Source organism: Lepeophtheirus salmonis, chromosome Z (assembly GCF_016086655.4).
Source record: "Lepeophtheirus salmonis chromosome Z, UVic_Lsal_1.4, whole genome shotgun sequence".
In the NCBI taxonomy this organism is placed as follows: domain Eukaryota; kingdom Metazoa; phylum Arthropoda; class Copepoda; order Siphonostomatoida; family Caligidae; genus Lepeophtheirus; species Lepeophtheirus salmonis.
The window spans coordinates 2,945,261-2,961,185 of record NC_092584.1 but is presented as its reverse complement, the minus strand read 5'-3'; the positions used below and the strand labels follow the sequence as shown (position 1 = coordinate 2,961,185).

Sequence of the window (15,925 nt, the reverse complement as noted above, 5' to 3'; positions counted from 1 at the left end):
CACCTCTATTAATTTAATACGAAAGATGAAAGCCCCCATTTCAGATATTCTTGAAGATCCTCTCCTGAAACATTGGAGATAATCCTTTGTGAGTATGAAAAACCGTTCCTTCCATCTTGAGAACAACTTATCCCTTTGTTGCCATAGAAGTCCCTTCTTAAGCGTAGATCCAGGATTCACATTAATTTCAGAGATGTCTCCTGTTGCTTGACCAGGAAGGGAGCTCGATGCTATGCTCTCATTTGCGAGTGAGCAGAAATCATTGTCCGAGCAATAACCATTCATTCCATTCAGGCCTGGAATAAATCTTCGCTGAAAGATAGAAAATCATATTTAATTATTATATTTATAAAGTTTCCCTTGAAATACATATGTATATCAGGAGCAAATCATCAAAATTTTGTCATATGGTTAACATTTTAAAAATATGAAGGCAATCTAAAAGATACTTTTTACCGCAAAGACAGTTATTTTCATGAAAAAATAATTGGTTCTGACATTTAAAATGCCATTTAATCTGAACACAGGTTTGTTAATTTAAAAAAATAGAAAAACAATACAATGCTTTTGGAACAAAACTCAGAGGGAATTTACTAGTTTTGGAATAAATCATTCATTTACTGTGCATTTTATATAAAAAAAAGTTTATAATAAAAAAACCAATCAAAAAACCAACAGGTTTATTACTTACTTATACCATCAAACTATTAAATAATTATTGGTTAGGTCAAAAAACTTATTACGTGATAAAATGGGATTTTTGGCACCGAACTAAACCAAATTTTTCCTTTGGACAGATCCAGACCCAAGTTTTCCTTGGACCGATCTAGACAAATAATTTATATGAGACTGGTACCGCCCGAGCTTTTTTGGGGGACCGAACTAATTCGGTCCAACATATAACAAATCCATTATAACAGCCACAGATCGATTTAGTATTTCCAAATCGAAACCCAACACTAAAGTTTATATGTATTTAGGCAAAATATCTTAAAGGCAAAATGGCTTGAAGACAAATTGATTTAAGCCAAAATGTCCTGAATCAGAATGGTTTAAGGCGAAAGTACCAGACACCAAAATTACTAACAGGACATTTCTGCTCTCCCAATCAAGAAACATTTTAAATCCCAAAACTTGTTTTATTCTCACAGCTGAAACAGGAAGCACTTTGTCCCATAACACTCTGAGCTTTAAAAAATTGGATAGTGAAATGCCACAGTAAAATATGTTTATAATATATGTTCTATAGATGTACTATTTCCGACAGGTTTCTGTTTAATAAAGATTCTTATTTTATTTAGTTCATTGCGTGAATTCCCGGATAGTAATTTGTTGTCCATGTGGTCATGTCATTCAAAAATATACTTCTAATTCAATTTCAGGGTGAAATATTTAAAAAATCGAAGAAATTGGTTGGTAACCGTCCCTTGAAAAATGGAATCCTCCCTGCAAATGAAATGTGCCTTACTTATTTTTCAGAGAGTTGGCAAACCTAGTCGTAACCCACCTTTATTGTTAGGGATAAATTAAAAACTCATGATTTCGATTGCAATGCGGAATCTACAAATCTTTTTCTATGGAAATAAAACTTTGTTGAGTGTGATTTTATAACTTGGAACAACTTTTGATGAATAACTATTCTCAAAAATGGAAATAATACAATTTTTGAGCCACTCTAATTTACATAAATATTATGTTTGGTCACCTACAATATCTTCATAGGTCTTACAATAAGACTCCCAAATTAGGGTTATTATTGTAAAATAATAAAAATCAATAGCTGATAAATAATAATATTCGTAGGAGGCCATTTCAATAAAATAGTATTCAATACAACACGTACTGGGTGTTACATAACTATTGTTAAATCATTAGTGAGTGGCTTTCGATTTGAGCGGCAATTCGAGCGACACTTAAAATAATTGAGCACGAGCACTGGTTTTAAATAACGATAAAATTGCTCGAATTTTCGCTTATTTATATAATTTTTTATAACTTTTTATGTTTAAACCATTTATATCTCAAGATAAGCTAGATTTTTTTTTGATATCAGTTCCCTCAGAGACACCGCGGGCTCCTTCTTTTGTGGAGATACCGTTGGAAGATAAATCTATATTTTTGTAAACAAATTTTTCCGAACTGAAATACGATTTTGTTATATTTTTATGTAGTAAATTGACCTGAGATCCCAAAAACTCAGACAAGCATACGTTCAAAAACTTTAGAAACATTTATACAAGCTCAAGCTAATTATCAGGCTCAACTGGATGATATTGAACGAAACCTCATGAATACATGACCCCAAAGACAGTTGTCCCAATCGTTCTGTGCCCAAGGCACACCAAAAGACAAATACAAATTTCTTCACACATCTACTCTAATCAAAGCAAACGTTTGAGTTATTATAAGCTATTCCAAATAATGATAAAAGATAGAAAGTTAGCTTGAGGATTTGTTGCCGAGTAATAATTGCTGTTCAGACTCTGTACAACACCGATTTTTCTAATGTTCGGTCTTGATTGATTTTTTCTAGAACAATTTTTCGGGCTAGACCGCGGTCTCAGAGCGTGGACAGATTTTTTTCGATCTCACATTGTGGGACCGATTTTTTCGGTCTTACTTTATGGGCCGATTTTTTTTCCCGTCTCATTTAATGGACAGATTTTTTTCAGTCTTACCCTATCATCAATTCGTTTCGGTTTAATAAATTATGAGAGACCATTTTTTTTAAAAGAACAATCGTCATGGATTTTTTCAAAAAAACCTCATAAGTACACGATACATACAATTGCTAAGGCCTAAGATCACTCTTAACTCATTAGGACAGGAAGGAGTAGACTTTTATCTTCTCCAAGAGTTAGGACCAAAGGAAGATAGAGGGAGTCGAAGGAAGATAATTCTAACTTCATCATCCATTTCAAGAGATGCTCCAATTCAGAATTCCACAAGAGACAACAGGGTTAAAATTCATCTAAGCTATCTCGATTTAAACTTCGTATGACGTCATTGTACTTGAAAATACATATGATGTCATGATATAACAATTTATGTATAAAATTGGTATAGACAGATTTTTTGGGGGCCGAACTTAACCAAAATTTTTCCTTTGAACCGATCTAGACCAAATTTTACTATGAGCTCTCCAGAATCCCCTAAGTGCAAAGTCCAGGGGGTTTAGGTAAGGGTGGAGGAGGGCCACACTGAGGCAGGGTAGAAGCCAACTATACTGTTACTGCATAGGTTTGGTTCTTAATTGACTTCTAAATGTTGTAAGATTTCCGGATAGAGGTCTCTGCTGCCTTCTTAGGGGGGAAGAGATAGCCCAGGCTTTGCCTTTTTGGTTGTGGCTCCAACATGTTTACACTTAGAGACATGGGATAAAAACAAAACTTGTTTATTATGTTTCAGCTGTTGTGGGGTAGCGTAATAAAGCCTTGTTATTAAAAATTAAAGGGTATTCAATTACAATTAGACGCTACTTCACGTGAGCCTGGGCTTTTAACTGCAGGTTCATCTGTTTAAAACAGGGATTCTAGCTAAATGCAGATGATTATGTTAACAAAATTAACACCAAATTGTTACAATGGGTCAGGAACGACCTCCCTGACAATAACATGGTCCTCCAGGAGGACAATGCGTCAGTTCACAGCTCCAATTTGAGCTAACACTTCCTCCATGATCATATTTCTTTTTGGGGGGAGGAAGATTGCGGCCACAATCAATACCCCAACATTAAATAAATGATAACTTAATTAGAAGGCCATATACTGCATTGAGGTCAAGGTAAAAAGCTTTAAACATTTGCTCTAAACGTACTAAAACAGGCGTAATAACTAATGATATTGCTCATGTGATTTCAAAAATTGAGCGTGATAAAATGTAAGTCTTGTGACCCGGTAATAATTATGTAACACCCCATGAGTCTGTATATAATATGTACGTTATACAATGGGAATGGCTATAAAAGGATATACTCAACTTTTTTTTTTTTCTTTCAAATTAGTGTGTTATTTACATATGTATCAGAATATGTACATTGTTTTGTTCACAACTCTAACACAGTTTTTTACGATATATTTTACCATATACATTTATTGTATATAAATATAACAGGAATTTAAAGGTAATAGTGAATTAGCTGTCCCAGGAATACTTAATAACTAAGCTATAAATCCAAATTGCGAAAGACAAACAAAGGATCAATATTTCTCCAAAATAGTTGGTTTCAAGACAATTTATTGTCCGCTAGGGGAAAAGGTGTATAAATTATGTCCTAGAAAGTGGACTGCTTTTAGTTGGGAGTCTTAACAGATTTCTATATGTTCCAAAGTTAGTATCATTTTTATTTAATTTCTGCAGACAGAACATATATGTATAAACTAATAACTGGTCCCTGTGGCGTTGAAGGGTGGAGATTAACAATGAGGGGGTTATACTTAAGTAATTATGTAAATCTTTTGTATTTTTTAGCAGGCCTGCTTTTATGGAATTAGTAATCTAAAGAATAAATTTTCATTTCCTTAGCAGTTGTCATTATTATTAATTCCTGATTAGTGAACATCCTTTCCTAAATAGATTCAATTATATTCCAAACCTAATATTGATGTGTGCATATTAAAGACGGAGCGTAACCCTGAGGATTTGTTGCGAAGGGTACTAGGAAAACTGCCCTGGACAAAATTGCCAGGGAGGAAAATTGGGTAGTAGGTCAAAACATAGACAGACAAAACGTCGACTGACAGAACGTAGCCCAGAAAATATTACATTTCAAAATATGAAAAACAGTTTCTACGACCTTAATCCAGATATTTCCCGCCAAGATATTTTACCCCCACCACCCCTATATAAGCTAAAAGTAAGGAAACCTCACGAACCCCCATTTATACCAGGAAATTTTGGGCTATTTTGGTAGCACCAGCCCCCAAAATAAATGAAACCCAATGCTGTTAATTAAACTACTTTTAAGGGCCCCTCTCAAACTCCTAATTTATTCGACGAAAATTAAATTTTATAACGTTAGTACATATTAAATATTCTTATTTGTACTATCATTCTCTAATATATATAAAATAAAAATTCCCAAAAACAGAAATGGCCCCTCCCCCATGTATACACCGAAATTCGGTATGATTTCATTTATTACCGTATTCCAAAAAGGGATGACACCCACCACTGTCAGATAAGTTACCTTCAAAGCCCAACCCCAACAATTCAATTTATATCAAGGAAGTTGGGACTGACTTCGAGTACCGCCGTTTCCCAAAACGAGATGAAAACGGAAACAGCCTCAAATTTCGTGGGCCCTTCGAGGTGTAAATCAGGGTAAATTTAAGTAGTGGCGGTGGGTTTCATCCCATATTGGGCCCCACCACAGCCCTCATTTGGGGTGTAAATAAGAGCTTGTGAGGGGTTCTTAGTGGTTGCTTAAACACTGATGGTGGATTTCATCCCATTTCAGAACACGTTGGTACCAAAAAAAATAAATTAGCCCAACATTTGGTTTGTATAATTAGGTTGGGAGGGGTCTTTACTGGTAGCTTACATAGGAGTGGTGGTTGTAGTGGGGGTGTGGGTATGTCTTAGATGGGAAATGTCTTAATGGGATATATTGCAACACCACTTGGAGGAGTCACTTATTATTATAGACGTTTTGTAGGTCGACGATTTGACGGTTGACGTTTAGTCCACGCACCTTCAAATGATGGCACATTAGCTGGGATCCTTATACTTCCGGTTGCCCCTTCAGTTCAGGATGAAAGGGATTGTGTATTATTAAGAGGGACAACATTCAATTACATGCTTTGCCCTAAAATGTACTAGGAACTATCCGGCTGAAACTTTAGTTGAGTGGGAAATATGTCAGATATTACTAATTACACATTACTAATTGGCACATAGGATTTGACCTCGAGTACACTTGGATCCAAAAGATATTTTTCCATTATACATTTAAAATGCAATTTACTAATAGACAAAACTTTTTTTAAACATTTGTGTTACGTCAACATAAAAACAATCGTGAAAAAATAAATGAACAAAATGAGAAAATCCCTATTATTTGTTTTTCTACTTTATGCATACATCCCAATATTTTATTTACATATTTATGTTACTTATTGACCTTCTATTCAAATTTGTGGGATGAGTTAAAGATATCTAAGGATATTAACTATAGTTTAGAACCTTTCTTTGATTTTAAATACTTATATTAACCCCGACATGGCCTTTCAAATTAAATCAATTTCTCATTATTTAATTGTGACGGTTAATTTTGACTACTTCAAGTCTAATTTATGACACGCCCAAAGGATTCCTAAGAATATCAATGTAATCCACACTCTATTTTGAGAATATCATGCCTTTGTGTTGAAATGCGTAGAAATAATGATTACATATACTTATGCTAAGACATTTCCTTCAATGTCTTTTTCAAATATCAAAGTTGTATGACCATAAGACATTAAAAATAAGTATACGTTTCTGTCTATTCTATCCTTTTTCACACTCGTTACAAAATGTACATACAATTTTTGGAACTAATTAGCGTTTAAATTTATGTATTCCCATAATAACCTTTGAAAAAAATGACTAATTGTTCTCTTATGAAAAGGTATTCCATTTATTACAGGAACCCTGTATATATATATATAATATACATTATAGCAGGGGTCTCCAACCTTTTTCCCGAGCTGAGAGCTACTTTTACAAAATAAAAATGGCCAAGGGCGTCTCTTGTTTTTTTAAAGATTTATTCTCATCGCTGGTTTCGAAGAAACAAAATGTAAGAGCACAATGAAAATAGCTACAAATATTTTTATTTAAATTACTTCATATCTAAAAGATATACAAATAAAGTATTATCTAGCCAAGGCCCTTTGGCGAGCTACTGGTTGCTCGCAAGTGACGTGTTAGAGGTTCATGTGTTAGAGAGATCACTATTTTTGAAATTAAAGTTGCCTATGGAATGTATGAATAATCATCGTCAAAGTAAGGACTACAAAAATAGTTTGCTTTCACTTTAACTGAGTGGTTCCTAACCTGTGGGTCGCAACCCTAATTGGGATCGCCTAAACAGTCATATATATATGATGTCCAGTTGACGAGGGAGCTATTTTAAGACTTTTAGTATGGGAGGAGGAAGGGTTTTAGATATTTCGGAGTCCACTATATTGAAAACGGATGACTGTGTCACTAATGAGCAAAGCCTTTTCAATACGAAGTATATCAATGGTCTTCAAAATAACCAATATATTTATATTTACAAATGCAAACTACTTAAATAATTCTATCACACTTTTCTAAAAGGGAACCCCAGGTGCGTAAAATCTATGAAAACCGAAGAATGAAGGATTTACAAGTTATTTTTTACGTTAAAAGCAATTGAATTCATCCCAACCAGATTTCATTTCGAAAAAGTATCAAAAGGAATGAGGAAGCAAAGTATGACAAATTGATTGGCGTGTGTTATTAAATAAAACCCCATTTAAAGAAGAAAGAAGGCCACAAAATGCTCTGGAGCAGTGGAACCGAGTGAAAGGGTACTCCGAAGAATGCCAGAACAGGGGAAAGCTGTAAGAAATAAATCCATTCAATTAAATTGGTGGGTTATTAATTATAAAAAAACAAAATACTGCAACCAATTTAAGTCAAGGTAATATGAAACATTAACAGGGGAGATAAAAATGAAAAAAATCCAATCTGAAGGAGTTATCAAGTTTTGGACAGACCCAGTTAGAGGTATGGAGGGGGGGGTTGTTAAAAATTATTTTTTCTGACTTCATAAATGTATGCCCCTTGAGGACATCTAAAAAGTTGTTACTTGATAACAAATGTCCTTGATACTTATTCTTGTGTTAATATCAATTTCCTCTAATTATAATAGTCAACTAAACTAAAATGTATTTGTAAAATTTCAGATTGCCCATGATTTTAATTGCGAGACAAGTGTTTGGAAAATAAAATATTAGAAGGAATTTAAAAAGTATAAATTTACTTTAATGGTTGAAGGTGGAATTGAAAAGCCACATAAATTATGGGAGCCAAATCGATGAAACCCAACAAAATGAAACTAAACATCCTATCTTTTAGAGGACGAATGTTTAACATTTTAAGGACGAATCTGATGGTGTAAAAATAAGCAGGTTTAATATGGGGAGCAATTAGCAACAGCAAAATATTGCAGCAATTAAAGCTTCATATTTTGTGGATTTCACAATCGGCAGAGGCAAGAAATGTCATAGCATTGTTCCAAGAAGTTAAATTATGCCAGAAACCGAACAAATTGTTTGAGTTATGTTTGGAGCGGAATATGCCAGACAAATTGAATAAAAATCCTAGTCTAATAAAAACCCCTTCACTATTAATTTTGTTTCTTAGGGTCACTGCAACTTGGTAAATGTTGACAAGGGGTTGCGGTACCAGAAAGGTTGGGAAACATTGCTTCTTAAGCTCAACAAGTAAGATTTTGAGTTTTTCTAGTATGCGGTTGCAAGAATATATTGAGTTTATACATGCTACAAAGAATATTTTACCGTGTTGATGTGAGACAGGATGTGCGCACACGGTAGACTGGAGGCATTGGGATTTTGTAACAAAAATTTATCGATGTGGAAGCTAAAATTTTAATTTTTGAATAGCAAACATGGAGAATTGCTTTTAAAAAAAAGAACATAACAAAATGATTTACTTCTTGAAGTCGAAAAAAGGAGAATTTCTATAAGGAAAAGATTCAATTGACAAAACTCATTTGAAAAAGCAAAATTTATATTGGGAAACAAAAGAAAGGTCCTTTTTAATTTAAAATTTGTAAAAAGATTAACAGGGATGATGCATTTTCTAAAAAAGGTCATTCCAAGAAATTTTGTCAATTGTCTTTTTTTAAAAAAGAACGAATAAACAGACTTTTCTGGTATTATGTTAAGAGTTAATTTTTTTTTGAATGAATAAATTTTGACTGAATTATATTTATTTTAAAAAGACAAATGTAACTTTTCCCCTCGAAAATAATGACATTTATAATTTTTTTTTTGAATGGATAAATTTTGACTGAATAATATTTATCTTAAAAAGACAAATGTAACTTTTCCCCTCGAAAATAATGACATTTATAATTTTTTATACAAGACAAAAGATTTTTTATCGGGACAAATATTGACCCCTTAGCCCTAATGGTTCCCGAGCCTGAGGTTCAGAACATTGATTGGGCGAATTCAAATATGTTAAGTTGTGAACAATTCCAAATGATTGTTGGATAATTCATTCCATATTTGGAAAGAATTGGCTCATAATATTGAGTAACTAGCAAGGGAGTTTTTGCCTTTTTCCTCTCGGTTTCTTTTCGGAGGAGAGGTTGAGAGATACAATCAAGATAACAAATTGGTGTAATCCTTAGACATGGCACATTCAAACGTTGATTATTATTTCCTTTCAAAAATAGTGATCACTCTAATATATATATACGAGTATGGTGGCTATAGGAAGAAGAGAAAAACTCCATTCCATGGTCAGCTAGTCTCTTCTAATGATGGTCTATCCATTAAACCTTATCTTTTGTGTTCCCTCTCGTTTTTTCATTCTTGATATTGCTTCCTTATCATCTCTGATCCATAGAAGAAGTTCTTCCTTATTGAACTTTGGAGGACTCATTTTAATGGGTATACAAAAATACAATACATACATGTGAATTGAACCTAATCAGTAAAATGGATAGCTCAAACATAATTATTAAAAAAAATATGAACTAAAATACGTCCTAGATTTTTTGTAATTGAGCAAATTAATTCACAAATCTTTTACTCTTACATGGCGGGGTCCATAGTAGTGAAGTAAATCCCACAAACCCACCACCTCCAGCTACAACAACAGCCTCCAACCTAGTTATGCACCAGGAACAGATCTGGATGACGAACTCCTTGTGGATGTTGGCCATTACCTCAATAATGGAAGACACCATGAACTCAACAGTTTTATGTGCTCGTTTATTGCATTCTCTCTCAAGACGCACATAGAAGTCCAAGGTTTTCTGATCCAGCGTTCCAAGAGGCCATATTTCCTTTTTTTCCAGGAATTCTGGAGTACGCTTTTTGCTCGCAGAAGGATTGAGAGTCTATCTTGCAGATGTTCCTCACCCATTAGACTCTATGAAAACCTAAAAAACATCGTTGATTTGGACACATTCGTACACTCAATAATCTCCTTGGGTGTTCATATTCGGAGGATATCTCGGGAATTTTATATTTTATTATACGGTTTTGTCAGAAAATCTGATTAGAACACTTTCATAAAGATATATCTCTGTGTTGCCAAGATATTGAAGTTTAAACTTGCTACAAATTTAAAATCTTCAGCCTCTATATGGTTTGTTCCACCATTCTAAATATACATAATCGTACATTTCAAGTACAACTTGAATCTCCTTCCTGAGAGAAGCTTCTCTTCAAGGTACACAAATTACGACCCTTTATTACTTATATGATGGCTAATGAATCATTCCCAACACAAGGAAGGGTAAGCCAATAAATTACTCACTTTAAAGAGTTTCTTAAGAGTATTAATGTTCATAAGGCGATGGCGATTTTAAAAAAAAGTATATAGAAGTTGGGTGTCTATGCACTTTTAAGACACCTATTTCTAGAGGATCAAATAGTATTATTATAATGCCTGTGTTGGATCATCCGAGATCTCTACAGTGCTACTCAGGTGTCCAGGTACTCAGTGCTCAGGTACCCAGGTACTCAGTGCTACTCAGGTGTCCAGATCAATATTAAAAAGAGGGCAAAATATTTTGTTGAAGTAGTTTTAGGGACCATTGCTGGCAGAAGAGGCAAGGTGAGTGTAACTAGCATTGATCGTGAATTTAACAGCAGCCATACCTTTTTGGGTGAAACAAGATTTATATATCTACCGCCAAACTCCTCATTAGGATTTGAAGCCATTGGATCGACTGAAGCGTTTGACCCAGTGCAAAACCCTATTCAACAAGCTTGAAAAACAAGACTTTTGGCCTCTTCACAGCTCCGACTATTCCACCTCTTGGTATTTTTGAGCACCTCAAAAAGAAGCTTTCGAGAGTCCAATACACAACAAAGGACCAACTGAAGGTCACCCTCATCACTGCTTGAGCTAGCCTAGAGCCAAACTGTGTAAAAAACAACTATGCTAAGTTCCGCACCAGACTTGAACTGGTCATTAAGGTAAAAGGCGGTAAAATAAACTGAGAACGTACATAAGTTGTTCCTTCTTTGTACATTTACAGATTACACTTTCCAAGTCTGATTATATTTGTTTTTGGAATGTAAAATTTTTTGTAATAGTCAAAAAGTGTTGCATTGTGAACGGAAGAGCCTGTAATTATACGTTCTAGCCACACACCTTCTACTTTTAGCTTCAGGTATTTCGTCTATTTGAAAGACAGGGGCTTACACAGGGTTATATATTAGGGGGTTGCTTGATTTAATTTTTGAATTTTTTGTTTAAATAATTGAATGCTATTTCCAAAAAATTAAATTTTTTGAAAAAAAATTTCAAAAATATAGAGCTTTTCACAAAAAAAAAAGTGAAATAAAAAAGGTTTGGGAAAAGATTTCAAAAATCTATTGCTATTCACAAAAAGATTAATTTTTTTGTGGAAACATATTTGTTATATAAAATTTTTTGGAAAAAAATCTGAAATATTAAATTTTTGGAAAAAAAATTTCAAATATTAAATTCACAGGAAATAACAAAATTAGATTCAATTTCAGATATTAAGTTTTCTAGTAAAAAGCAAAAATTCGCAGTGGATAAGGGGGCTGTGTGTTTAATTTTGGAATTTTTTGTTTAAATAATCTAATGCTATTCACAAAAAGATTAATTTTTTTGGAGACATATTTGTTATATAAAATTTTTTGAAAAAAAATCTGAAATATTAAATTTTTGGAAAAGAATTTTCAAATATTAAATTCACAGGAAATAACAAAGTTAGATTAAATTTCAAATATTAAATTTTCTAGTAAAAAGCAAAAATTCATGAATTTGGGGGCACAGCCTCCTATCCACTGCAGACAGCCTTAAAAGAGGTCATGATAACAATTCAAGGGCTGAAATGGCATCTTAGGACTCACAATATTAATCAGGAAACGACTGATGGAACTAGAGTCTTTTTAATTGTTGTTTTTTAGACCGATCCAACTATTTATCTTTATATGGATACGAGTAATAAACTTTTAATAGGTTTCTTACAATCTTAAGATAGGTTATACTTTTATTAGCTTAATTTGATGTAAATGGAGAGGGGGATAGCGTAAAACAATGAATAACACTCTGGGAAAACATCAATTGAAAGAATCACAAAATTATTATTATGTTTTTTGGCCTTTACTATTGGTTTTTTTTTATATAACTTCGAAATAGGGATGGATTTACGTTGTTTGAATCAGATAGATACGTATAATTAAAATTCAATTTCGGTAAGAACTGCCCATTATAATAACCCAAATAATTTTTAGCTAAGAGTATATAGCCTTTATACCTTTCAAAGTACAGAAAATGCACTATAGCAACTAAACTGATTAGTAGAGATCAAAATTTGGTAATTTTGTAGCACCACCGTTTTTTTGGGTTTGGGAAACTGAAGGATGAATTTACTTTTTCTAATCTGTTGTCCTTAATATTTCATTCCTGAAGGAGGGAAATTCATAGACGACTACATACACAACGGGATTGAGCATGTGTGTGTCTTTATAAACAACGATTAGTAACCCTGAAGATTTGATACGGAGTTATAATTGTAAATCCTTGTTGGACTCGGAGTAGAATTGAGGATCGACATCGTAGTAATTCTTTCCATATCTTCCTCGTCACAGCTCCTTGCTCTCAGAGAGAAAGGGGGAAAAAGTTAGATTTGACGGATACAACTGACAGCTAATTGAAGCAGTGAACCAGAACTAATTCCGGCATGCTGATTTTCAACAAATAAGCATGCTGGATTGAGGCGAAAAGAACCATTTCAACCTATGTTAGGATTGAAATTAAAGCTTCGAGCCGAAATTCCTTGCTCCCGAGTAGTGAACTTCCTTTCCGACTAGATTCAACTAAATTCCAAACCTGAATTAATATTCATGTGTCCGCCCACAAAAGATGAAGAGTAGCCTTCAGCATTTGTTGCGGAGTGTAAACTTTAAAGTCTTTTTTGGACTCAGAGAAGAATTGAGGATCTACAAAGGAGTTATTCTGTCTCATGTAATTATTTATTTCTTTTCCCGATCCTACTTTGACACAGCTGATTGTAGCTGATCTAATTAAGCGTCTGATAACTAAGCTGCTCTCCTCTAAAATATTCCCCAAAATGTCACGGTGACCATATTGATTTTCAGTTTCTTAGTCTTAATTTTTCCTAATCTGTAATAAATATATTTTAAGCTATCCTTCATAAATGGTTCCTCCCTATTCAAAAAAGGATAATAATTATGCCATCTCCTTATGCGGATTGCTTACAGCGTGCATCGATATGAAGACTTCCATATATAACAGTACCATTTTCGAATCAGGCAAAAATAACATTAATAATCTATTGTTACATGAAGTAAAATTTAAATTTATCTGTGTAAAAACATTATAAATACGTCAATAGAAGGGCTGTTGCTAGCTTTTATAATTGAGGGGCTTATATATATGTATATGATTTTAAAAAAATGGGGCTTCAGAAAGTTTAAGGGGAACATAAGCTCCATTTACCTAAAAGGGTCCAATGACGTCACTCAATTTTATCCGCCAACTGATAAATGCCATTGGGTACTCCTTTTTTTGCAAGTAAATTACAGTCATTTTTTCACTTGAAATTTTGGGCAGACGCATCCCTAGGCCAAAGGCTTAAAATTGATATTTATCTTTAAATATGGAAATGTCAATTTCATTCAAAGCCTCAAATTGATTGATTGATCGATAGAAGAATGGATTTCTTGACCATCAATCTACGAATACATTGAATAAAAGAACAAAATATCACCTTTAACGGCTCACGATTTGTCGTCTTAAGCATAATAGATAAATAAATATATGACAGACTCACATTATGCAAATGGGAATTCTTTTACCATTGAACACGTTAATGTAGGGTCATTTTCTGCGCAAAATACCTAGCCTTGAAAATAGAATAGGATACACTAACAGATTAAAAATGTCAAACGATAGGCGTACATGGGATAGAAAAAAATGAATATATGTAGTCAAGAGTGGTTGGAAAAGTTGAAAAATATTGTTGAGTTATTATATAAGTATTGTAGAAGATTAATATATGAGAAGACTTATATAATAGACCATTGATCAGTTTTATGGATTGGATAAATTCACTCAAACGACAATTACATAACAACTGCACCTCCAAAATGGTTGAAATTTTGCTGAGTAACTATGAATAGATGCTAAATAGATGTTACTAGCTTTTATTTGCAAGTCCTGAAGAATTAGGCCGAAAGGTACGAGGCCAAAAGTTCATAGGACGAAACATCCTAGAACCGTAGCAACTATACATCGTCTCCCCTAATATGTGACTATCCACTCTAAGAATATTACTAGAAAAAAAAAACCAGTCACATAAAAAGTATTATGGCCACATCACTTAATTGCAACCAAATTGATTCGACCTTTCGGTACATGTTTTAAAAACTTCCCAGTCCACCTTTGTATATTCAAACTAAGAAACCAATGCGTTTTTGTGTGTGTGGTCTGTCCGCCTCTCTATGAATGTACATATTTCTTACTCAGTTACATTTACCGAGAAATAATAATTAATATTTACATTAATTTATTATTACCTTCTCTGATAGTCATCAGACAATTTATCTCAAGTTAATCGAATGTTGTGCATTTGGTTTGTACACATAGATATTTATCAATTTGACAAGATATAATAACTTGATATTGAAGTTTAAAATTATAGGTAGGTATCTGTTGCAAAGCAGCTGATGGACTCAAACAACAGGGAACACAGGACTACTCCTACAACAAAAATAGAGAATATGTAACTTTGAGTCAGAGTATAAGTTGTTGAATATCACTAGAATTGTAAATCCTAATCATTTTCGGTATGTATAAAAAAAATAAAATGAGACTGAGAATCAATAGGGGGAATTCTGACAATTTAATGAATATCATGGCGGTTCATTAGATTAACCTACACGCCGCTAGGACGCGGGGGAAACGAAGGAAATAAACAAGGAGCCTGTAATAACTCTGATGTCGATTTTTAATTCTACTCTGATTATAACCTGGACTTAATCTTACAGACTGTTTGATATAATTTTTTTTCTTGGACAGTAGGCGTATCTATATTTCAAATTTTAAAATCAAAGCATCAAAAATAACGCAAGTATAAATACTTAATAAGAGAGGAACAGCAAAATAAGTATATCATTAACTTGAATCCCATAAAACAGATATATACTTATAGCAGAGGGTCAAAAGAAAAAGAAAGTTTAGTCAGATAACGCTATCAAAACTGTGCAACTAAAATATATTAAAGTAATAAAATTTGTTGATATAAAAGTGAGTTAAAAAATTATATCCGTTTAAAAATATTTAAGAGTAATTTCACAACAGATAATACGCCAGAAAGGTCATTGTCCGACATGCTCCGCTTTGTCTATAAAATCTGGTGTACCTCTATGATAATGGCGTTTATAAATTTTTCTTTATTTTGACTGTAAAAGGCTATAAAATGTTTTCTCTTCAAATTATAAAAGACGTAAAGTTCGTGTAGACGATTTCCAACGGTTTTGACCAAGTGTGGTACAATTAAATAAAAAAATGGTGGGTTGATTCATCATCAATTCGACAGGAAGATCACTTTTGTTTTTGTCCAATAAAAAATTTGGCTCTTACCTCTAGGGTACGTCACCATTTCTCTGCTGGCGACAAAAGGGAACTTTTGAGAACATTCAGTCCTTTC

At 33.3% G+C, this 15,925-nt stretch overlaps 1 protein-coding gene across 8 annotated transcripts in view; it reads right to left on the bottom strand.

Moving 5' to 3' along the window:
- Positions 1–15,925, bottom strand: part of LOC121130150 (uncharacterized) — a 268,188-nt gene that overhangs the window by 16,595 nt on the left and 235,668 nt on the right. For all 8 annotated transcript variants that reach the window (XM_071893667.1, XM_040725880.2, XM_040725881.2 and 5 more), the window contains one exon: positions 4–312. In XM_071893667.1, coding sequence (XP_071749768.1) covers positions 4–312 — 309 coding nt within the window. The remainder of the gene's footprint in view (positions 1–3; positions 313–15,925) is intronic.